This window comes from Nicotiana tabacum, chromosome 1 (assembly GCF_000715075.1).
Source record: "Nicotiana tabacum cultivar K326 chromosome 1, ASM71507v2, whole genome shotgun sequence".
In the NCBI taxonomy this organism is placed as follows: Eukaryota; Viridiplantae; Streptophyta; class Magnoliopsida; order Solanales; family Solanaceae; genus Nicotiana; species Nicotiana tabacum.
The window spans coordinates 9,763,206-9,786,360 of record NC_134080.1 but is presented as its reverse complement, the minus strand read 5'-3'; the positions used below and the strand labels follow the sequence as shown (position 1 = coordinate 9,786,360).

Below are 23,155 nucleotides of genomic sequence, written 5' to 3'. Positions count from 1 at the left end.
AGTTTTGGTTAATACACTCTTGATTTCTCTATCGGACACTTCAACCTGTCCACTAGTTTGCGGGTGGTAAGGAGTATCCACCTTGTGGCGCATATCGTGCTTAGCAAGCAACTTTTCAAAGGCCCTGTTGTAGAAATGAGTGCCTCCATCACTGATAATTGCTTGTGGTGTCCCAAAACGGGTGAATATGTTCTTCTTTAGAAATCCCACCACCACTTTTGCATCATTAGTGGGTAACGCCGCAGCTTCCACCCATATGGACACATAGTCTACAACAACAATAATGTACTTATTGCCATAGGAGCTGACGAAAGGACCCATGAAGTCAATCCCCCAGACGTCAAACACTTCCACCTCTTGAATTGGGTTCATGGGCATCTCGTGGCATCGGGAAATGTTCCCGGTCCGTTGACATTCATTGCAGCCCTTCACCTATAGGTGTGCATCTTTAAACACTGTCGGCCAGAAGAATCCAGCCTCTAGAACCTTTGCCGCTGTCCTAACCCCTCCAAAGTGTCCACCATACGCCGATGCGTGACAAGCCTGCAAAACAGAAAATTGCTCTATCTCGGGGATGCATCTCCAGATCATATTATCAAGGCATATTCTAAACAGATAAGGTTCATCCCAGTAATACTGGCGGCTTTCACAAAAAAATCTTTTCCTTTGGACCGATGAAAGGTCATGAGGAACTATACCACTGGCCAGGTAATTAGCAAAGTCTGCATACCATGGCGCTTCCTGATGAGTGGTGGCGAGCAACTGCTCGTCTAGAAAAGTTTCCAGTATTTCCTCAACCTCAACTACATTTTCAACTCCCTCAAGTCGTGATAGATGATCAGCGACTTGATTCTCAGTGCCCTTACGGTCACGAATCTCAAGATCGAACTCTTGCAACACCCAACGAATCAGGCGTGGCTTAGATTCTTTCTTTTCTATTAAGTACCTGAGAGCTGCATGGTCAGTATATACAATTACCTTGGACCCTATCAGGTAGGATCTGAACTTGTCAAACGCGAACACTACAACCAACATCTCCTTTTCAGTCACAGTGTAATTCAACTGGGCTCCACTCAGCGTTCTACTAGCATAGTAGATTGGGTGCATTAGTTTGTCTTTCCGCTGGCCCAGCACTGCTCCCACTGCATAGTCACTGGCATCACACATTAGTTCGAACGGTTACTCCCAGTTGGGGGCAACAATGATGGGTGTTGTGACCAGTCTCTTTTTCAACTCCTCAAATGCTACCCTGCAATCATCAGAAAACAAAAACGGGTGATCTTTTTCTAACAACTTACAGAGGGGGTTGGCAATTTTGGAGAAGTCTTTTATGAACCTCCAGTAAAAACCAGCATGTCCAAGGAAGCTTCTGGTGGTTTTGACTGAAGTTGGTGGAGGCAGCTTTGCTATTACATCAACTTTCACGCGATCCACCTCTATTCCCTTGCTTGACACCCGGTGCCCCAAGACTATGCCTTCTTGTACCATAAAATGGCACTTCTCCCAGTTCAGAACCAAGTTAGTCTCGATGCACCGTTTCAGCACATGCGTCAGATTTATCAGGCACTCATCAAATGAATTCCCCACCACTGAGAAGTCATCCATGAACACCTCCATTATGTCCTCAACCATGTCAGTGAATATGGCCATCATGCACCGTTGGAATGTGGCAGGTGCGTTGCATAGGCCAAAGGGCATCCGTCTAAAGGCATAAATGCCATACGGGCATGTGAATGAGGTCTTCTCTCTGTCCTACGGTGCAATGGAGATCTGATTGTACCCTGAGTACCCATCCAAAAAACAGAAGTGTGACCTCCCTGCCAATCTGTCCAACATCTGATCAATGAAGGGAAGTGGGAAGTGGTCTTTCCGGGTGGCTAGATTCAACTTTCGATAGTCCATACAAATTCTCCAGCTTGTGACGGTTCTTGTTGAGATCAATTCATTGTTGTCATTTATCACAACCGTCATGCCACCCTTTTTAGGAACACATTGCACTGGGCTCACCCAGCTGCTGTCGGAGATTGGAAAAATAATTCCCGCATCCAACCACTTTATCACCTCCTTCTTCACCACTTCCTTCATGTTGGGGTTCAGCCTCCTCTGATGTTCCCTGGAAGGTTTTTGCCCCTCTTCCAGCAGAATCTTGTGCATGAAATAGGCGGGGCTGATCCCCCTGATGTCTGCCATGGTCCTCCCTATGGCAGTTTTGCACTCCTTTAGTACCTGTAAAAGTTTTTGAACCTGCACATCTAACAAACTAGATGAGGTAATAACAGGTAATGTGGAGTCAGGTCCCAGAAATTCATACCTGAGGTGGGCTGGCAATGGCTTTAACTCCAGCTTTGGTGGCTCTTCAATGGATGGCTTAGCTGGAGGAGTTTCTCTCTTTTCTAAGTGCAAGGGCTCAAACTCTAGATTTCTCTCCCAGAACCCTCTACCTTCCAGTACCAACACCCATTCCGCCAAATCCTCACCATTCACTTTATCTAAGTTCATCAAACATGCAGCAAGGGGGTCCTCAATTTTCAACACCTCATCATTAGACTCTACAATTACATCCATGGCATCAATAAGAGAGCAATTGGCGAACTCGCTTGGTCGCCTCATAGACTTCTGCACATTGAACGTTATTTCCTCATCATTGAGTCTCATTTTGAGCTCCCCAGTCTCACAGTCAATTAGAGCTCTCCCCGTGGCCAAGAATGGTCTTCCTAAGATTATAGGAATCTCTTCATCCACTTTGAAATCCAAGATCACAAAATCTGCAGGGAACACAAATTTCCCCACCTGAATAAGCACATCATCAAGGATACCGAATGGACGTTTCACAGTCCTGTCGGCCAGTTGCAGCAACATGGAGGTGGGTCTAGCTCTCCCAATGCCCAACCTCTTATAGATAGCCATGGGCATAAGATTAATGCTAGCCCCTAAATCATAGAGCGCCTTAGCAAAGGCGAAATTCCCAATAGTGCATGCAATTGTAAAGCTACCTGGATCAGATAGCTTTTCAGCAATAGGTCTCGTCACCACTGCACTACAGGTCTGAGTAAGTGTAACCGTAGCCAAGTCTTGAAAATCAAATTTCCGGGACATCAAGTCCTTCATCATTTTTGCGTACCCAAGCATCTCCTTTAAAGCTTCAATCAGTGGAATATTTACCTGGATTTGTTTGAACATTTCAAAGAACTTTTTATACTACTCCTCCTTTTGATGCTTGGCCAGCCTCTGTGGAAATGGTGCAGGAGGTCTCTTCTTCCCAATCACTTGGGACTTCTCTTTATCAGATTCTATTTCAACTACTGGCTCAGCTACTTTCTCGGTCTCCTGCTGAATGTTCTTTTCTTCCTGAGCAGGCTGGACTGTCACTTCTGTCAGTATCGTAGACTCATCCAGCTCAATGGGCACTGGAATGAATGTCTCAGCCTATATATTTTCTCGAGCTCTCTCTTGTTCTATATCTAGATCCCTGCCATTACGGAGACTCACCGCCATCAGCTGCTTTGGGCCTTGATCTTTTGGATTAATCTGGGTGTCTGCAGGTAATGTCCCCTGAGGACGATTATTTAGAGACATTGAAATTTGGCCCAATTGCACTTCAATATTTTTGATTGTTGCGTCATGTGCATCTACTCTTTCATTTATTTTTGCATTGGACCCAATAACCTGTTGCATCATTTCTTCAAGTCTCGTGAACCTATCTTCTTGCCTTCCACCATGCTGTTGCTGAGGTGGGGGATACCCTTGCTGCTGATTGTTGTACCTTTGTGGCCTTTGATAAGGTGCCATATTGTTGGGAGGTCTCATACCTCCCATGTTTCCAGCATTGTACTGTGGCTGAGGTGGTCTGTATGGCTGTTGAGTTTGCTGACCCCAGTTCTGATTGCCCTGTCTCTGACCTCCATAGTTTGACACATAGTTTATGTCTTCAGGGTGCTGATGATGATGATCATGTTCTGCATTCCAAGGATTACCAACTGGGTGACTAATGCAAGATGTGCACAAGCCCCCATTGGTAGTATCTACAATGTGCACTTGCTGTTTCTACCCTGATTCCTCCACCTTTTTGGTGAGTATGCTCATCTGTGTCAAAAAGGTCGCCACATTTTCAGCCATGGAATTTGATGGGTCAAAAGGCACTGAGTGTACCACTGGAGTGATAGGTGCATTCCTCGTCGTCCACCCCGAATTCTGAGCCATTTTGTCAAGCAGACTCTGACCTTCTCTCCAAGTTTTGCTCAAAAATGCCCCATCAGCTGAGGCATCTACAATGTTCTTCATGTTATCTGACAGTCCCATGTAAAACTGTTGTCCCAACATCTGATCTGGAATACCATGGTGTGGACATATAACCAACATTCCTTTAAACCGGCTCCATGTCTCATGCAGTGTCTCCATTGGTTTCTGTTTAAAGCTTACGATCTCATCAATTTGTTGAGCTGTTTTGTTGGGTGGGTGGAACTTGATGTGAAATTGCTTGACTAACTTATCCCAAGTTTCTATAGAGTTTATGGGGAGTGAGTTTAGCCAAACCTGAGCAGCTCCTGTCACCGAGAATGGAAATAATAACAGCCTGATTGCTTCCGGAGTTACGTTGGGTTGCCTTTGAGTTTTGCAAATCGACAGGAAGTTCTTCAAGTGCTGCTGAGGATCTTCGGCTGGTGTCCCAGAAAATAGTCTCTTGTTTTGCAGCAAGTGCAGCATGTTGTTCGTAATCTGGAACGATTCAGCTTGTATCGCGGGCACAACAATGGCAGTGGCCAGATTGTCAGTTGTGGGTTATGCCCAGTCATATAGTGCAGCCTCAGGCACAGGAGGTGCCATATCTCTGACGTTTTCGTTGACGTTGTCTACGTCACCCATGTCAATTTCGAGTTTGTATGTTTGATGAGGCTGTTGAAGTCTTTTGTTGGCACGGTTCAATATCCGGAATGTTTTCTCGGGGTCTGAGAGTCCTTCAAGTAATTCTCCAGTCCTCGTAGAGTTTCTAGGCATACACCTGTGCAACCACGTCAACAACCGTCAAAATTTTCCATCAAAACTTGGTGTAGAGAAAACTAACTACACTAAGAATTTTTGTATTTCTATCAAAATTTGATCACGCCCAACTATGCCTTATAAAAAGGACCCTGTGGACGTTGCAAATATAACCTGAGTATTCTGCCCAGAGTCGAATCCACAGAGAGTTAACCTATCAATCCTCTTTCGGTTCTGACTTGAGCTGTTTCGCGTGGTTTACTTGACGGAATTTTACGATCGGCCTCTTTTTCTCCATATTTGATCCCAAAAGTACTCCATAGCCTTCTCTGGTCATATATAACCTGCAAAGCATGAAAAACACTAATAAGAGCATTTTGTTATCACTTTTATCATCCAAACTATACAAGAAGGTGGTTATTTAGGGCCTAATTATAGTTAAATTCACCTATTATCAATACCGAATTTAATGAAAGAAAAACCTTTAAACTTGTGGTAAACACTCCCTAGTCGCCTTTTTGCCAACATAAGGCTCCAATCCCTACTTGAGATTTTTAGACATAGGGCCTCCATTCCCTGGTCGTTTTTTGCCAACATAGGGCTCCAATCCCTAGTTGAGGTTATTTTAGATATAGGGCTCCACTCCCTAATCTCTTTCTCCTAAAGACACAATCTTTATTTTATCGCTTTCAAAAAAAATAGTTTAGATTTAGTTACAAATAACTCATGAAATTTATCTAGTGAAAACTGGGGCAGAAAAATTTCGTTCGTTTGTTTGTTTTGGTGTCTGAGCAGGTTTGGCCTAGAGGCACAAGGTCCGAGATGACCAAAAAAATGAGTTTCAATCCAAAATAAAGGAAAGAAGAAAAGAGCAAAAAGAAATGAACTCAAAGTGTTGAAGTGGAAAATGATGCGAACTCATAAGATATGATTGAAATCACAAGCTTCGCATGTCCCGCCTTGATCCAAAGCTCAAGAATGAACCAACGGTTTACAGCTAACGAGCATCAAGATTCAGATCGGAGTCTACAGCAAGAACCAGCTAAGACTCAAGATCAAGCTTCAAGAGATTTATAGATATGAATCTTGTAACTCGTAGTTGATAGGTTTAGCTAGTTTAGCTTTTTACTTTTCCGTTTTTTGGTGTAATAAGGAGTTCAGCAAGTAGTAGCACTAGCAGCAACAGCAACAGTGAAATCACAGCTTCCCGGTAGTCCCAGCTACCAAAACTTCCAGAACTACACTGACCTGATTCATTTATAGCTAAGGATATGTAGGAAACCTCTGAAGCAAGGTTCGGTCACGTTTTTTCAAAATACTTCTCATGGAGTTTCAAATGGGCAAATATCCCTCATAAATTGCTCATTTTATCTTTGCTCGAAAACCTTTCGTATCTCCGAGCAAAAAGGGGCAGCTGTGAGCACATGATTTTTGCCTCACATGAATTACTCCTACAGAATTCCAAAAATTAGATTTTTCTTTTAATTATTGGTTATTATAGGAATTATTGTAGAATTTTCTGATTATTTGCATGCATGTTTAATTTTATTTAATTCATAAAACAAATTCAAAAATACATTGCATTTGCATTTAGGATTTAATTTTATATTTTTAAATTAATTACTAAATTAATTTGTTTTACAAAAATGGAAAAATCACAAAAAATTAATTCATTTTTGCATTTTTAATTTTTAATTTCGAATTTTGTAGTTTTCTTTTAATTTGATAATTAATTAGTTGTTGTAAATTTTATTTTTAGTAATTAATCTAATTTGGTAGGATAATTTGGTTTTAAGATTTAATTTAGGTTTTATTTTAGTTTTAAAAAAAAATACAAGAATTTTGAAATTGAAAAAGAAAAGAAAAAGAAACAAAAGGATTGAAAAAAGTCTGGTTTTGGGCCAAATCCATTTAAATTCCCCAGGACCAAACATCTTGCTCAAATACCCGTCAAAATCAGGCCCAAACCTGCATTTTACCCGGTCCCCCCCCCCCAGCTTGACCAAAACAACCCCGTTTGCAGCATCTCAATCTGAGTCATTTGATCTCATTAAATCCAACAGTTGGGAACTGGTTTGCTCGACAGTATAAAACTGGCCGAATGTTGACCCCCCTCCCCAACTCATATCTCTCATTCCCTCACCATCAGAGACCCTTCATGGAACCCTAGCGCTGCCCCCAAATCCTCCACCCTCTCCGGTGGCGGCGCCGCCTCTAAACCGTCCCAAATCCACACCATATAACCCCCAACCCTTCTTCTTCCTAAATCCTGGAACATTTGCCCTCGAATCACCCTAGGATTCTTCGAATCTTGAATCAAAGTGTCGAACCCTAAATTCCCAAAACCTCCAAATCGAGATTTCAGTGAAGGATTAGGGTCTAGGTTGATTTTATTCATGTGTTCTTAATAAGAACACACGATTAATGTCAAACTCAGCCGAAATTCAAAGATTTGAAGATTTTTCAATTTCTACTGTCCAAGCCATCTTTTAGGTATTTTTCATTGTTTTCTGTTCTTCACTTGTCATTGTTAGTTCTCCTCCTATCTTCTTCTTCTTCTTTCTTATTATTTTTTAATTTTCTAGTTCTTCAAGTTACCTTGTATGCATGTTAATTTTAGGTCTTTTTCTTTAATTAGTGCGCTTTGTTTGTTGTGCGAATGTGTTCAAATGTAGTTCTGTTTCTATTTTCTCTTTAGGACCAAGATTTCACGAGTCCTTAGGACTCTGTAAGTGAAAATTTGAGGGTTTTGAGCTTTTAATTTTGAATTGAGGCTCTGTTAGAGCAGAAGCCCAAGGAAAAGGGGTTCAATCCGATTTGTCTAGCCCAGTTTTAGAGTTTGAACCTTGGGTCAATTTGACCCATTTGGTTTCTGAAGTAAATACAAGGGGTTTAAGGGTTAGTTTAGGAAATTTAGGCTAGAGAATCTATTATAACTGATTGGGGAAACTTCTAGGAAGGTGGGTTTGGGGCTTTCTGAAAAGCTGATTTTTAAACCAAGGACATAAGAGCAAAAATGAAAATTTGAAAAGGGTAAAAGGGCAATAAATTAACTCATTTCTGTTGCCCTAAGGCTTGCCTATAAAAGCATTGTTTCTTCACACACAAGGGAGATTTTTTAGAAATTCAGAGACTGAAAATACTAAAAAAAAAAACTCTAGGAACAACTAAGCTTTTTCTAGACTCAAAAATACTGAAATTAGTTGAAGAATTGGTTGGTTTTTGCTCCTCAAGTTCCTTGTTAGTCAAATTTTTCGAAAGCTTTAAAAGTTGTATTGATTCTGGGTTCGAAGCTGTTTTAAAAGGCTGAGTAGTTGCTGATTGCTTGGTTGCTTTTGTTGCTGATACTCTGCTGCTGACCTCTTCTTAATCTTGAGCTCATTTCACTGAACTCCATTGACATATTGAATTGAAAGGGTTGAGGCTGTTTGATTGAGCTGAAAATCAATGATGTTTTGTTCATTAGATTTTTTTTCTGCATTACATTGGTTATGTAATTAACTAGTTATCCTCATGTGTATGTTTGTTCTTGTCTATTATAGTTTTAAGTTCTGTTTATAGTGTTGGACAAATGCTTTCTTTTATTTGTTTAGTTTAAATGAGTTGAAGTTTCTGATCATATGTGTGGATGGTAGAGAATCAGTGCAGTAGAAATTTCAGCAGAATTAAGCATGTTTCAGATCTGTTTTAGCCTACCGAAATTAGTGTTATGTGAATTTGTTTAAGTTGATATTCATAGGTTTGAAACCAGAAATTTTCAATTGGGGTTTATCTCAGTGTTGTATTCTGCTATTTGGAAACCATGTAGTACTTTACTTCATGAAATTATTAATTGAATGGCTTCCAAGTTAGTAGTTAGCTTATAGTCATTTTGGATAAGAAAAATGGTCTGGTTGATTACTTTAAGGGTCTAGCCCTGTGCAGAATTGCTCCTGGTTAATTTATAAGCACGTTTAAGCTTAAATTCTGATTTATTTACTTAACAAGCTTATGAGTTTTTTGATTTGCTATTATATGTATTGAAAAGAGGTTTAATTAGATTTGAAATCTCGCACAATTGTCTTTTTGAATTAGCTGAGGATTGATTTAAATATGATTCCTATACAGTCGTGCATTATGGAAAATCAATCACTCGATCTCGAGTCCTATTTTTACCTTGCATCATCTTAAGAGATTTTGTTTTGCCTTGGGGTCAGGATTCTGAGGAGCTTGCATTTACAGCCCTTTTGGGCCTGCGATTCGAGCCCATTTGCTTATCCTCAACTTTGATACGGGTGCTCAAAATAGCGATTGGGCCTGCTGTTAGTTTAGGCCCTTCCAATAATTGAATGCTTGTTATTTTAATATCAGCATTTTAAATGAACAAGTTTGGATTGAACCATTCGCTCGAAATAAGAGTTCAAATTCCATTAGTGTTTAATTAATTAGATTCCATTAAATAGATTTGAGGTATTCCATATTAAGTAAGATCTAATTTATGTCCCTCAAAAGCTTAGTTTGAGTTTCCTTTAAAACCGGAATCGAGGTGTGCCATTTAGTTGAATTTTCCATGGCCCTCGCAAACTTGAAAGTGCGTAGTCGCTTTAGGCGCGTAATTTAAATTAACTTCCTTAAACTCGGGTGTGCATTTCATGTGACCCAAATCCAAATCTCAACAACGTTAAATAAAATGTGTCAGGGACCGCGGGTGCATTTCATGTAGCGTGGCTCAAGACGTGTTTTAGATAACGTTGAATCTTCCTAAAATCAATTAAAAGCGGCTAATAAGTTAAAAAAGTACCATAGGCTAAAACTTGTATTAAAATCGGATAATAGGCCAATTTTAATAGTTTAAGCGACCGTGCTAGAACCACGGAACCCGGGAATGCCTAACATCTTCTCCCGGGTTAACAGAATTCCTTACTTAGAATTTCTGGTTCGCAGACTTCAAAAGGAAAGTCGATTTTCCTCGATTTGGGATTTTAAAATAAACCGGTGACTTGGGACACCAATTAAAATATTCCAAATGACGACTCTGAAGAATTAAAGTAAATAATCTCATTTCGATTAATATCACTTTAATTGGAAAAACTCTCCATATACCCCCTCGGGTGGTAAAAAAGGAGGTGTGACATCAGTCGTGTATTTTCGTATTCCATAGTTATTGTTGCTTTCGTTTTGGTTTTCTAATTGCATTACTTAGTGTTAGTTTATATTTTCGCTCCAGTTTTCCGATTGGCTTGCTTGTTGTTGCCTTTTCCATTTATCTTTCTTAAGTCGAGGTCTATCTACTTAGATGTAGAGATAATGTATGCATACACACTACCCTCCCAGACTCTACTTGTGGGATTATACTGGGTTTGTTGCTGTGTGTTATATTAACAATCAGATTCATATTTTGATAACTATAATGCCTAAATCAATAACTCTGGTAACAACACTGATGATCTGTTTCAGTTTCTTTCAGGGAAAAAGAAAGGTGTGGACTAGGCTTTTGATGCCTAGCCACATGTTACTATACATAGACAAGAAAAATGTACTACCAAAGATCCGAGTAAAAGTTGATATCATCATACCCATAAACGTACAAAATTGTTGAGAGCATTGCACATAATTACCCAAGAACCAGTTCTACCACATAACAAAAGGACCTAAATTTCTATCATGATTTTCTTCCTTTTTGTTATGCACCAAAAATCACAAAAGAATCCTACTTTGGTCACCAAATATAGCATTCTTTATAACAAATTATTCCCACTCGATTGTTGATGGAGGCTTTGATGTAATATCTAGAAGAACTCGATTTACACCACGAACACTATTGCAGATCTTTCTTGATACGTCGTCAAGAAACTTGAAATCAAAGTAGTACCTATAAAGAAATTACAATTTCAAATAAAGAAACAGATTTAGCACAGCTTATAAATATAACAGCATACAGAGGGGGGGTATTCTATTGACTCTTTCACAAGCAGAGAAGTTCCAAGAACAATACACAAAGGTTTTCATTGTTGGACTGTAGAAGATGGAATTGCTTCGACGGTTTGTTAAGTCTTGTCTTTTTATTTCGCCAATTACTACTATTTCAGATATGTCATGGTATAGGATTATTTGGACTATAAGCAGTGTTTGATTGGTACGTATTAATCAATACATGATTGATTGATATGAGAATATCGGCAAACAAGATTTGTCTAAGCCACTTTTTTTTTCTTTTTGCCCAAGTCACTAATGTAGATTTTTACTTATTCTGCGATGTAGGACAAACGGAGCTCTACTTGTTTTCTAACTAAAGGCAAACAGCCGGCATGACAAGCAAAGAGAAAGGACAAGTGTTTGAAACACATCATACATCCTTGATATCCATTAAAGTGCAAAACCGAAACAGCAAAAACTTGTAGGTCAATGATGTCTAAGCGTAAAACTTGTACTTATAATTAAACAACATGGAAAATATGAGCATAGAAAAATGGGCAGTAACTAGCAAATTATAGAAAACCAAAAATATGTGGGAACGAATAAGTACCAGTCTGCAGTCATTCCATCTTGACTTGTGACTGCTCTAAGTGCAACAGCATGGGAATGTGTTCTTTGGTCTCCTTGTACTCCAACAGTTTTCACTGGTAAGAAGACAGCAAAAGCTTGCCATATTTCATCATAGATTTTAGCATCTCTGATTGATTGAATGAAGATCTCATCAACCTAAACAACAAAATTCTTTAGACAAGGAACCAAAACTGTAAGAATTGAGAAATTTGCAACTAAATACTGGAGAACTCAATACCTGACGAAGAATATCCAAGGAATTCCCCGCTGTGACATCACCTGGAATTCGTACAGCGAGCCCGGGCCCAGGGAACGGGTGGCGTTTAAGAAAGTCCTCAGATATATCCAAAATCTTTCCCAATTCACGAACCTGTGAGATAAGTGGAGTACAAGAGAGGTCAACATATAATCCAATTTGCAATGGGAGGAAAAAATAGTGTAGAGATGCATGCAAAAGTTTTAGAAGACAAAACGAAACCTCATCCTTGAATAGAAGTTTCAGTGGCTCTATGAGCTTCAGCTTCATGTCCTTAGGAAGACCTCCAACATTATGATGACTCTTGATTGTATGAGAATGTGTTCTTCCACTTCCAGGCGGAGGACAAGACTCTATTACATCAGGATACAAGGTTCCTTGGACTAGGTAAGTAGGTTTTTTCCCTACTTTTTTCTCCACATCATGGGCAAAAAGATCAAATATGTTGATGAACTCCTTCCCAATTATTTTCCTCTTCATTTCAGGTTCTGTTACGCCTTTTAGTTTGCTGAGAAATTCTTCTGTAGCATCGACACAGGTAACAGGCAAATGGAGGCGCTTCTCAAAGAGGTCCATCACCCTTTCTCTCTCCTTATACCTAAAAAGATGATGCAAAACCAATTTCAAGCTGTCAAGGATATGAAGCAAGTGCTAATGGATTAACGGAAAACTCTAGCGTATTTTTACAAGGAGATTTGCTGATTTTTTTAGTTTGAATTAGTTGGTGTTACTATTATTTGATGCGATAGTTGAAAGCTTGTAGGAAAATTGCTAGACTAGAGACTTGCCTTAATAGACCATTATCAACAAAAACACAGTGAAGCCTGTCCCCGATAGCCTTGTGTACCAATTTAGCTGCAACTGTGGAATCAACACCACCAGATAAAGCACAAATCACGTGATCTTCAGGTCCAACCATGCCTTTGATAACTTTTATTTCTTCCTCCAGAACATCTTCCATCTTCCAGCCAGCTGTAATCCCACATACATCAAACAGGAAGTGTCTTAATGTTTTCATCCCTTCAGTCGAGTGTGTTACCTGTACAGCATTCATGTGGTCAGTGCAGATGAAATATTTTCCAATTAAACTCAAAAGATTCCATAAATAGACAATTAGAAACACATCCAGTAAGAAATTAATGCTCCAAATAATATGGTAATGACAGAAATAACAAACAGAAAGATCTAAGATGAGGGTCCTATCCTATGTACCAATGAAGACCAAATAACCATCATTTTTCATGTTCACTAGTGTCGAGGCACGTTCTTATGAGTATTCTTCATTCCATCTTTTCCCCTGTTCTGTATTCTCCAGATATTACTTGAAGGTACCAACATCTGTATCTTTAGCAAGTTATATAAAGTGAATCTGATGCATCGGTCAATCAAACTCAATCAATTGTGCCTCAATCCTAAACTGCAAAGCTCCTATCATGTTAATCGCAAAATATCTATGCAAAGCACTCATCCAAGCATTTTGGCACCTTAAAAGGGGGAAAACACAAACAGCCAAATTATGCATATCAAGGGTAGGTCGAAAACAGCATCTAGACATCATGATTTGGTTATAACACTTCTGTTGAGTAGTTCTCCAACTGATACAGCTCCTTAAAATATGAAACACAGCAGAATGACAAGCAGAGAGGATAGAGTCCAGTAGCCAAACTACTGCATATTAAGGAAGGATCAAACATATGTTGAATTTATTTCACTAGATGTGTTCCATAGAGCAAAATAAACTAAAAATATGGTAATTTTATCAAGTTGTATGCACCATGAAGAAGCAGTTAGAAATTACGATAGAAAGATAAAATGAGGGATATGTTTAACTGTTGTGTAAGAGATGCAAGAGAACTATGGCTACACAGACTTCATAAAAAGTCCAAAACGTTTATGGACAATTTGTTGGAAATCTAAGGACCATATCAAGGACAAGCAATGGCAAACTCAATAATTTTCTCAGTCACAATTCTACGGTACAACAATTAGCACCTAGTCACAGTCGTCAACTTGAATTGACAAAATCCAATGAAGACTTCAATGTCCTAGAAACACGTAGCTCTAATATGAGGCGAAGCAAATAAAATCTGACACCGAAAGATTATTTTTCCCTTTTAATAAGTTAGAACCTTTACCTACATAATCTGGATTAGACGGGCCACTAGATATGAAATGATACCTTTACCTACAAAATGCTTTATAGAATTCATCAAAGAACAAAATAAAAGAGAACTACAGAACATATAATCCAGCTTACGCCTCAAAGAAACAGTCCAGCAGTGATGTTAGCTGCAAGACGGCCTAAGTAGCAAGCAATAATAATTCATTTCCTACTCAATATTACTTGTTTCAACTAACGTTAAGACATTGTTCCAAACCTTTAGTACTCAAAACTATCATCTAGATACTATCCTCTATTTATAAAAAAGAACTATCTTTATACTCTATCATCCAAATAATTTTCCAAAGCAAAAACTTTTCCATGGAAAACATATTCCTACATTCTAAAAGCACCCAAAGCCACAAACATTTTACCTCAGGACAAGCAATGCAGACTATTTGCACAAAGTGGGTGATATAGTACACAGATAGAGTATAAAGATAGTATTTTGATGATATTTAAATGTACTAAAGGTTTGCAACAATGTCTAAATGATAGTTGAAACAAGTACATTGTTTAAAAATTCACTAAATAAGTACAAACAATCGACTTCAAACTCAAATGAGTTGTAGTAAAATCCCGAACTCCGAACAAATATTTTACCTCAGGATGATATTGCAGCCCATAAAACCTCCGTTCCCGATTCTCAATAGCAGCAACAGCACCCTGACTACTCCTCGCCACAACCTCAAACCCTTCCGGCAATTTCACAGCCTCGTCACCGTGGCTCATCCAAACCACCTGTTTATCACCAATTTCCGTATTCCCAAACAACCCCCCAATAACATTCTTTCCAACCTCAATTTCCATTCTCCCATACTCATGTTTCTCTCCAATTTTAACAACTCCACCAAGTTTCTGAACAATCAACTGCAGCCCATAACATATTCCAAGCACGTGAATCCCACGTGACTCGACGTATTCGATGAACCCAGGTGGGAAACACGGTGCACCTTCAGCGTGGACGCTGTGGGGTCCACCCGAGAGGATAATGACACGTGGGTCGAGTTCTTTTATGGTGTCTAACGAAGAGGTGCCGTTGATGGTGAGTGAGAAAATTGATAGGCTTCGGATACGGCGGGTGATGAGGTGGGTGTATTGAGAACCGTAGTCTAGGATTAGTACGACGTTTGATTTCTTCGCCTGTGTTTGAGGTTCCATTGCTAGGGTTGGGTGGGTGGTGGGGTGGGAGGAAGAAGGATATAGAGAAATGGTGGCTAGGGTTTATGGGAGGGTTTTTGGATGGCGGGAAGGTAATATATTTATGGACCAAAGATATGGTTTTGTGGGGTTAATATTCTTGATTACAAAATATTATTTGCAAATTACTCCTTCCGTTTGCTTTTAGAGATTCAATTTGATTAATACTTCCTTCTTAATTGAATTAGTTTAATTTAATATTTTAAATTAAAATTTAGATATTCAAAACTACATGAAAAGTACTACTATGAATTATAATTTTTCTCATAAAAATAATGAAAATGTGTATGTTAAAATATTAGTCAAAATTCATGTAGTTTGAATCTCAAGAACCGATATATGACAAGTATTTCGGGACTGCGGGAGTATTTGTGTAACAATTTGATTCATCGAAGGATGTAGTCTATTAATGCTAATGGAGAATCATGAGGTCTCAAATTTAAATCTCAATTGAGACAAACACACTAGGCTAGCATTTGGACATAAATTTGGTTGAAACTTGAAAAAAAAAGTTTTTGAAGTTGTATTGAAAATAATTTTTGGGAATTGAAGTTATATTTGGACATGTATTTTATTTGAAAAAAAATTAAAGTTTTATGAGTGGAAGCAAAATTTTCACCCAAAAACTGCCCTAAACTAGTTTTGAAGAATTTAAAGAAAAAAATCAATTTTTTTCTTCAAAAACTGATAATATTTTATTATAAAATATTATTTTTGAAAAAAATACCAAAACAAACCACTAAAATTTATGGTTAAACGGGTCATAGGTTATTTATTTCCATCTTTCAACAAAGGATAAATAGTGGAAAGGAACCAACATTTATAAGCAGAAGTGCAGAACTTTGGCCAATAATTACCAATATATATATATATATATGCACATGTAAGGGATTTGTTTTTCTCTATTCTTGATCATATATCCATTTCAGACATGTAGCATTCGTGCAATTAGGGGTGGCAAACAGACGGATTGGAACGGATATGTAGAGTAAAAAATGAATAATACAAAACAGTTAAATTATTCGATCAGAAGACACATATTTAATATGGATAAAACTATCTTTATACTATACCATCCAATTAACAACCACTACGTGCAATATTTAAAAATAATATTAGAGTTGAAAAGTATTTATTTTGTTCACATATCCATTTTGGACATGCAGCATGCTTGCAAGATTTAAAATCACATATTCATTTTGGACATGCAGCATGCTTGCAAGACTAAAGCATTGACCATAAAATATCTGGAAAATAATTTAGGAATCTTTTTTTCTAAGACAATGCAATTTTATATATCAACCACAAACTAGGATTAATTATATGAATTTCAATATTCATTTTGTTATTTTTAGACATGTATTAATATTAGTTTTATTACATATAGAATTAATGTTTTTACGAGTTGTTAACCACCACAAATTCTCATCCTTTCTCCGCATTAGAAATTAGCAATGTACGTTTAATACAGGATTGTAACGCTCAGAAGCGAAGTTATATTTTTTTGAACAATCTCAGGAAAATAACCAACTTTTTCACTATGTGAGACATTTCATCTCTAGTTTTATCTATGCAACATTTCATTTTGTTGGTCAAATATTTTTTTTTTATTCTTTCAAATTTTCCTTAGAAAAAGTTAGCCAAATAAGGTTTGGAAGATACTTTATGCAAATTGCCAACTTGCATCACAATAGAGTGAAAAACTGTCAATATCCAAATTGTCAACTTGCTTGTGAATAGAGGTTATCAAAAAATAAAAGCTACAAATTTAAGGCCTTTCTTTATGAAGATCCTGACTTCCACACAACCTACTCCAAAAGTAAAGGTCTCTCTATCTATTTCTCCATCTTGGAAAAAAAATCACCTAATTTAGTTTAATAGAGTCCTACTAACAAACTTAATTATTTCTTTTTAATATATTTTGGTAACATATTTCTTGAATTTTTTTTTATGGGTTTTCTACTCGGTATCTTATACATATACTGGGACCTAATTAAATTTGAATTCACCTTAGGAAGTCTAACATTGAAGGTATAGCGCTCCCCAACAAAAAATAAAAAATTATTGCGTCGACTATTTGACGAATGTACTAAAATTTCAGAGTGAAAAATCAGGACTTCAGTCCCAAACTCAAACTTTTTTTCCATTTTTCAACAGTTAAGCTTGCTTATTGTGACCACCACTTTTATTTTAACTGTTTTTAAAATGTCACAAGACATCTTTTGTACTTGTCATGTAATGTTAATATACGTAATAGTGTTGGAATTTTGGCCTCAAAATTTATTATGGCATTAAGCTAATACTGAAATATGATTTGTAGTTTACAATAAAGACAGTAAAAAATTGGTGAAAAATCTTTGTTCATTTAGTAAGGGATCGTTTGGCTGGAAAACAAGTTATCCCGGGATTAATTATCCCGTGATTAGTTATCTCACCCTCCCATGGGGATAAAAATAACGCTACAATCCCAGGATTAGTTATACCACGATTTTATCTCAACCATACGGATAAACTCATCACAAATTTAATCCCGGGATTAATATCCTTTATTCCTCGTACCACACGAGCCCTAAGAATTTTATTTCACTGTCTATAAAGCAAACTTTTGTACCTAATAAGTAATGTCCAATACCTGCATTCTAATTTGTTATTGCTTTTGATCTCAAGACAAAGGTATTTTAACTACATCAACTATAATCCTCAACACAACATTCTCATAAGAACTCTAGGTAATGTTCTGTATCAAAAAAACAAGCATATATTAGCTAAGGTGTACAAATGCTCATTGCAAACCAAAGGAAAAGAAGCAAAATTTAGCTGCACAAGAAAGAGGTATAAAGTTGGAGAACAATATCCATAATTGATTCTTCAAGAACATCATCTGTGACTTGAGTCAGAATATCTTCAGTATCATTTCTGATATCGAGCCATGAACCAGATTTCGCCAAATCATTCTCAACATGGTCATTCAGTGTAGTTTGTTCCATCACCGGAATGAGGTGTTGTCTCACTTCTTTCATTAGCTTTTCCACTAGATTTTTTTCCAGTGGAAAGAACCAAATTTTAGGTTGAAGGAACGATAGCCACGGAGGAAATCTGAAGCGAAAATCATATGCTTCTAGTAGGACTTCATCTGTGTAGTCCATCAGAAGTTTAGGTTCAGAATGACATTGCAGTGCTAATGTCTCCAGTTCATCAGATAACGTAGCATCGAACATTTCTTCTGAAAGAGGCTTATTTAACCATAGTTCTTCGCAATTCAAGTGAAGTGCTTGCAAACTTGACTGAATATAAATACGAAGGGCATCTGGTTCAGCGCGATTCAGTATGGTATTTTCAGGGAATTCCTTGTTCGAACATTCCTCAAAGTTGATACGACGTGGTTGTAATGCAGAGTCAGCTGCAAATATTCATGAATTACTTCAAACTACAGTCTAATGATAGAATGAGAAGATAAGAAGATTTTGGTGTTATAGTGGATAAAGTTCAGTGGCTATACGTGAAATTAACCTGAAGATTTTGTGTTACTTACATGATTGATTTCCAGAAGGGCTGGCTATATCATCAGCAAAAACTGGTTCCAGGACTGATACTGGACTTGAATAATCTCCTCTGTCCATATTGTTATCAACAACCCTTAGTTTGAAAATGCTAGATGGACTCGACGACGAAACATCTGTTGAAGAACTAGGAGACCAAACTTCTGAAGGTGAATCCTAAAGAGGTTGGTGCAACAGGATTAAGTCTTCTATAGTTAGCTAAGTGAAAACGCAGAAGTAAACAGAAAACAAGTAATACCAAAACATTCTTGCAATATTCCAACGACATGTTTTGTGGGAGAGGATGCAGTACTTACCACCATTGAGCTATTCAGATGCCAGTGACGCTTATCTCTTTGAGGACTTTGAACAACAGTAAGGGCTGGTTCAACGGGAAGTTCCACTATACTTGTATCTGCCGGAGGTGAATGTTAAGAACTTATAATTCTAAAGGACAATGTGCATAACAAGATCAAAGAACTCTCAAGTAAATGGAACAAAAACTTACCATTGGGCCTAATTTGTGCAGGATTACTTTTGCTGTCCTGTTTTGAGCTATAGTTGAACAAACGATCATGCTCAGGCGAGGAAAGAATCCTTTCCAATGTTCTTGTTGGTTGTCTGCTCATCACAACCTCACTTGTAGTATTGACATAATTTAATCTTTGAGAGAGATGTCTCTTTGCCTCCATAGATATATCCAGCTCCCGTTTCTTGGTGTAGTTTATGGTTGACACGTCCAACTTTTTACGCACTCTTTCAGTCATAAGGGAGACTTTAGCTGCGTCAGTCGATATGGATTCTTGTTTATTCTCTGCCTCATTCTTGATGTTTGATTCGGTGGAAGAGTTAATGGATCCTGCAATGGTAAGCCGTGAACTGCCCCCTTCATTATCAACTCCTAGGTTCTGCTTGTCACTAATGCTATGAAGCCTATGTAAAGTACTTCCTACTGAAACCAGCTGCTTCTCTTTCCATTTTTCTCCCATTGCATACTTCAGTTTCCTCTTAATATCTTTGAGAGAAAAGCTCGTGCGCTTGACATTTTCCCCTTTACCACTTGTGCTACGATGAGACTGCATAGACGAGCAATGGCAGGCAACATTTTCAGAACATCTAACAGTTCTAGGAATTGGCTTCAAAACAACTATTTTACTTGAAGGCCGGGGTTTGGAACTTTCTTTGGATGCGTCCCCAGATCGCTGATGCTTCTGTTCACTCTTCCAAATGTCATTATCACTACTCTGATCATCTGATAGTTTATTACTCATAAGGGACTTGACTGAATCTCTTGCCATTTGCACATTTTGCAAGCTTCGGATTTGCTTTGCTAAAAGTGAATTAGGATCTTGTAAGAGTTTCAGAAACAAATCTCCATTTGAATTTAACATCTCTAATGCGTCGGAGAACTGTTCAGGCTCATAACTCACACGACCTTTGCTGATACACTTCCTGTCTATGAACATCTTATCGATAAATGTTTTGGCACTCGTCTGAAGTACTTGCAAACTGATCTCATCAAGTTGATCATTATTTGCATGAATCTGACTGCAAATAGCTTCTAATATGGAAGTCAAGTTTAACTTATTGATCGACATTTCTGCTGAACCAGAAGCCTGCTGAAAATCCCCCGTCTCAGTATCCTTCCAACCGTATAAAGGTGACTGGTTCATACGGGTCTTCTTTGATGATGGCTTGTATTTACTTATCATATGATCAAATAGTCCATAATCTACTTCTTTATGTTGCTCATTTCTAGCTATGATTTGAGTGTTCTTTTGCATGCTACCGGAAATTTCTTCTTGAATGAAACTCTTCATCCTTTTATCACCCGTGCGAACTCCTAAAGCTTCCATTTCAGCTCCATCCTGAGGCAAACAACTCTCCAATTATAACTCTTACTCAAAAGTAGGAATCTTTTCTGAATTTAGGATAATATACTGTTCAGAATTTAAAGGGCAGCCCGATGCACTAAGCTCCCGCTATGCACGAGGTCCGCGGACTGTCCAGAACTAGAACAGCTACCTCGGCCTCACACCGAACAACACTCGACTTGATCCTTCTTTCTTTTCTCCTTCCACTCTTGCCTATCCTGACTTTCTTTTGACCCCCCTCCCTCCGATGTTGTCTTTAGGTTAAAATCCCCTATCACTTAAAGCCACTTCGTGAGCCAAGGAGATCTTCTCTACAATAGTGAGTCCTTTAACAAAAGCGCCCCTTTTTCCTTAACTATTTTTATAGGGAGAATCAAACTAATTCTTCGAGCTACCGGACCACAAGGGTCTATTGTCGGCAACCTTACCCTATATTTCTACAAGAGACTATTTCTACGGCTCGAACCCGTGACCTCCTGGTCACATGGCAACAACTTTACCAGATACGCCAAAGCTCCCCTTCATACTGTTCAAAATTTGAGGTATAAAATTCTATGGAGATGCCAATCAGAATAATTCCTAACCCTATCCATGCAAAAAAACAAGAACTATACTCCATAGTTACATTTTTTTATGCAGGAACATCACTAATAGAACTGCCTAAGTTCTGTCACCAAAATTTCTCTGACAGTTAGAAAAAAGATGTACTAGAGTCTATTCTCCAAATGGCTATGTTGCGCGGACTCTCCAAAATACTACCGTACCCATGTCGGATCCTCCAAAAATACACTATTTTTGGAGATATGCCACGCACCCGACGATATTTCGGAGAGTCCTAGCAATATAGCCAAATGGTGTCCAAAGAAACTTTGACATAAGAGCTGAGTCTAGAAAGTTGACTTATTCTATGCTAGAGACTTACCTCAAAGCCATGAATTTGGTCACTGAAGTAAGTTAAAGCATCAAGCTTTCTTGGATTCTTGCCTGCAGAAGCATAAAATCAAAGATCAAAACCTCCAAGATTGATTACTATGACTGTTGAATCTAATAACATAATTATATAGACCACATTACCCTAAGAAAAGTTTAATAATTTAGCTTCACTTTTGGATTTTCCACAAAGGCAATTAGGGAAAATTTAAGTTGTATGCGTTGACGATGTAAAATGTATTTACACAATCATAAACTTATAATGTAATCTATGTTGCTCGGATTCTTCGAAAATGTCAGTGGGTGCGTGTTGGACACAGGTGCGGCTGCATTTTGGAGAGTCCCGCAACATAAAATGTAATTATAAGCAAAATCTCTATGATAGACATTACATAGTAAGCCAATAAAAATGGTAACTAACATGCTATAAGAGGTTGAGCTACACTAAAAAATGGCAACCCGGTGCACTAAGCTCTCGCTATGCACGGGGTATGGGAAAGAGCAGGACCACAAGGGTCTATCGTACGCAGCCTTACCCTGCATTCTGCAAGATGCTGTTTCCACTGCCCGAACCCGTGATTCCTGCATTCTCAGCTGGTGATAGAAAAGAATGAGCAGTGGAATTAGGAAATTGAAGAATTGTTACCACACTTACCTATAACATGCTTAGCTGCAGTTTTCCCATTTGAAAGCAGCTTCTGTTTCCTATGATTTTGACCAATATAAAGGCTGCTGATCAATCCCCACATACAATTAAGCTGACTCTTCACTGTCTGTTGTTGATTTCTTGATGATCTCTTCTTCTCCATAACAAATGAACTTTACTCAATTATTAGCTATCTCACTAACACACAATAGTCTGAAATTTGGGAATGGAATCAAGAAACCATTTAGCTTCTATACTTCTTCATAAACATGAAACAAAACGAAAAATGCAATTCTTGGTGTGCAGAGTTATTCGATACCTGTACTGGTAGGAGATAACTGGTATCCTAATTAACTAGTCAGACTTGCAGGTAAGTTGGACCGGACACCACTAAAAAAATAGAACTGCAATTCATCCTATACTTACTCAAGTGTGATTAGAACAAACCATTCTTCTCAAATGTGTTCATTCTTCCTTTTAAAAATTCAAGAAAGTGTCTTGAAATGACATTAACATAAACCCCTTGAAAATTCTTGGATTAAATCTCACTAAAAACTGAGAATTTAGGAGCCAAAGTTGAATTCTTGGAGTTCTTTGGAGATGAAAAAAGGAGAGAAAAAACAAAGAGAGAGAGACAAAAGGAGCATCAAATGAGGAAGAAATGAGATTTTGTTTGCTTGTATTAAGCAAAATGTTGTTTGACTTATGTTACCTTACACAACTATATACTGTTTTGTCTCAACCACTACTACTCCCATGAATTCCTTTATAACAATATCTTGTATTTTTTATTTTTAAAATAAAAATTAATAGTGTTTATACTATTGTTTTAGTGTACAATTATTCTAATTACCTGTTCTTATTTTTTATTATTATGTGTCAGATATGAAGACAAAAATATGTGTCTGTTACTGTTGAAAACATTGAGTCAGAATTCAGAAACTGTGTTCCAAAATAAAATTAAAAATTCAGAAACTGTGTTTTAAAAAAGTATTTTTCAAAGATTCTTTTTCTTTTTTCGTTCTTCAGAATTTGGCAGAAAAACTT

The 23,155-nt window shown here is 37.8% G+C and overlaps 2 protein-coding genes across 5 annotated transcripts; both read right to left on the bottom strand.

Annotated features, from left to right (window-relative positions):
• Positions 1–10,507: 10,507 nt before the first annotated feature.
• Positions 10,508–15,180, bottom strand: LOC107818590 (uncharacterized). Its single transcript, XM_016644934.2, has 6 exons — positions 14,523–15,180; positions 12,547–12,797; positions 11,981–12,356; positions 11,741–11,872; positions 11,483–11,658; positions 10,508–10,828 (listed from the first exon to the last, which is right to left on the bottom strand). Exons 1-6 carry the CDS (start codon positions 15,078–15,080, stop codon positions 10,705–10,707), a joined length of 1,617 nt encoding a protein of 538 aa, XP_016500420.1. The 5' UTR covers positions 15,081–15,180; the 3' UTR covers positions 10,508–10,704.
• A 2,636-nt stretch (positions 15,181–17,816) lies between these two features.
• LOC107816098 (uncharacterized) lies at positions 17,817–22,862 on the bottom strand. Of its 4 annotated transcripts, XM_075234750.1 has the most exons (8): positions 22,428–22,763; positions 22,118–22,321; positions 21,999–22,044; positions 21,455–21,516; positions 19,167–20,526; positions 18,976–19,073; positions 18,652–18,835; positions 17,817–18,519 (listed from the first exon to the last, which is right to left on the bottom strand). In XM_075234750.1, the coding sequence occupies exons 3-8, from the start codon at positions 22,003–22,005 to the stop codon at positions 17,933–17,935; spliced, it is 2,298 nt and encodes a 765-aa protein (XP_075090851.1). In that variant the 5' UTR covers positions 22,006–22,044; positions 22,118–22,321; positions 22,428–22,763; the 3' UTR covers positions 17,817–17,932. The 4 variants fall into 4 exon arrangements, with proteins under 4 accessions (XP_075090851.1, XP_016497562.2, XP_016498827.2 ...); XM_016642076.2 differs by lacking the exon at positions 21,999–22,044 and having other exon boundaries at positions 22,428–22,862; XM_016643341.2 differs by having other exon boundaries at positions 21,999–22,321; positions 22,428–22,848.
• Between the last annotated feature and the right edge of the window lie 293 nt (positions 22,863–23,155).

What these genes read in the sequence shown, in the direction of transcription:
- LOC107816098 (XM_016642076.2), bottom strand. Translation starts at nt 22,271, where the DNA reads ATGGAGAAGAAGAGATCATCAAGAAATCAACAACAGACAGTGAAGAGT. An exon ending in ATCTGAATAGCTCAATGGTG is followed by an intron (nt 18,836 to 18,975) that starts GTAAGTACTGCA and finishes CAACCTCTTTAG; the next exon opens with GATTCACCTTCAGAAGTTTG. An exon ending in CCCTTCTGGAAATCAATCAT is followed by an intron (nt 18,520 to 18,651) that starts GTAAGTAACACA and finishes GAATATTTGCAG; the next exon opens with CTGACTCTGCATTACAACCA.
- LOC107818590 (XM_016644934.2), bottom strand. Translation starts at nt 15,080, where the DNA reads ATGGAACCTCAAACACAGGCGAAGAAATCAAACGTCGTACTAATCCTA. An exon ending in AACTTCTATTCAAGGATGAG is followed by an intron (nt 11,873 to 11,980) that starts GTTTCGTTTTGT and finishes CTTATCTCACAG; the next exon opens with GTTCGTGAATTGGGAAAGAT. An exon ending in CCTTGGATATTCTTCGTCAG is followed by an intron (nt 11,659 to 11,740) that starts GTATTGAGTTCT and finishes TTTGTTGTTTAG; the next exon opens with GTTGATGAGATCTTCATTCA.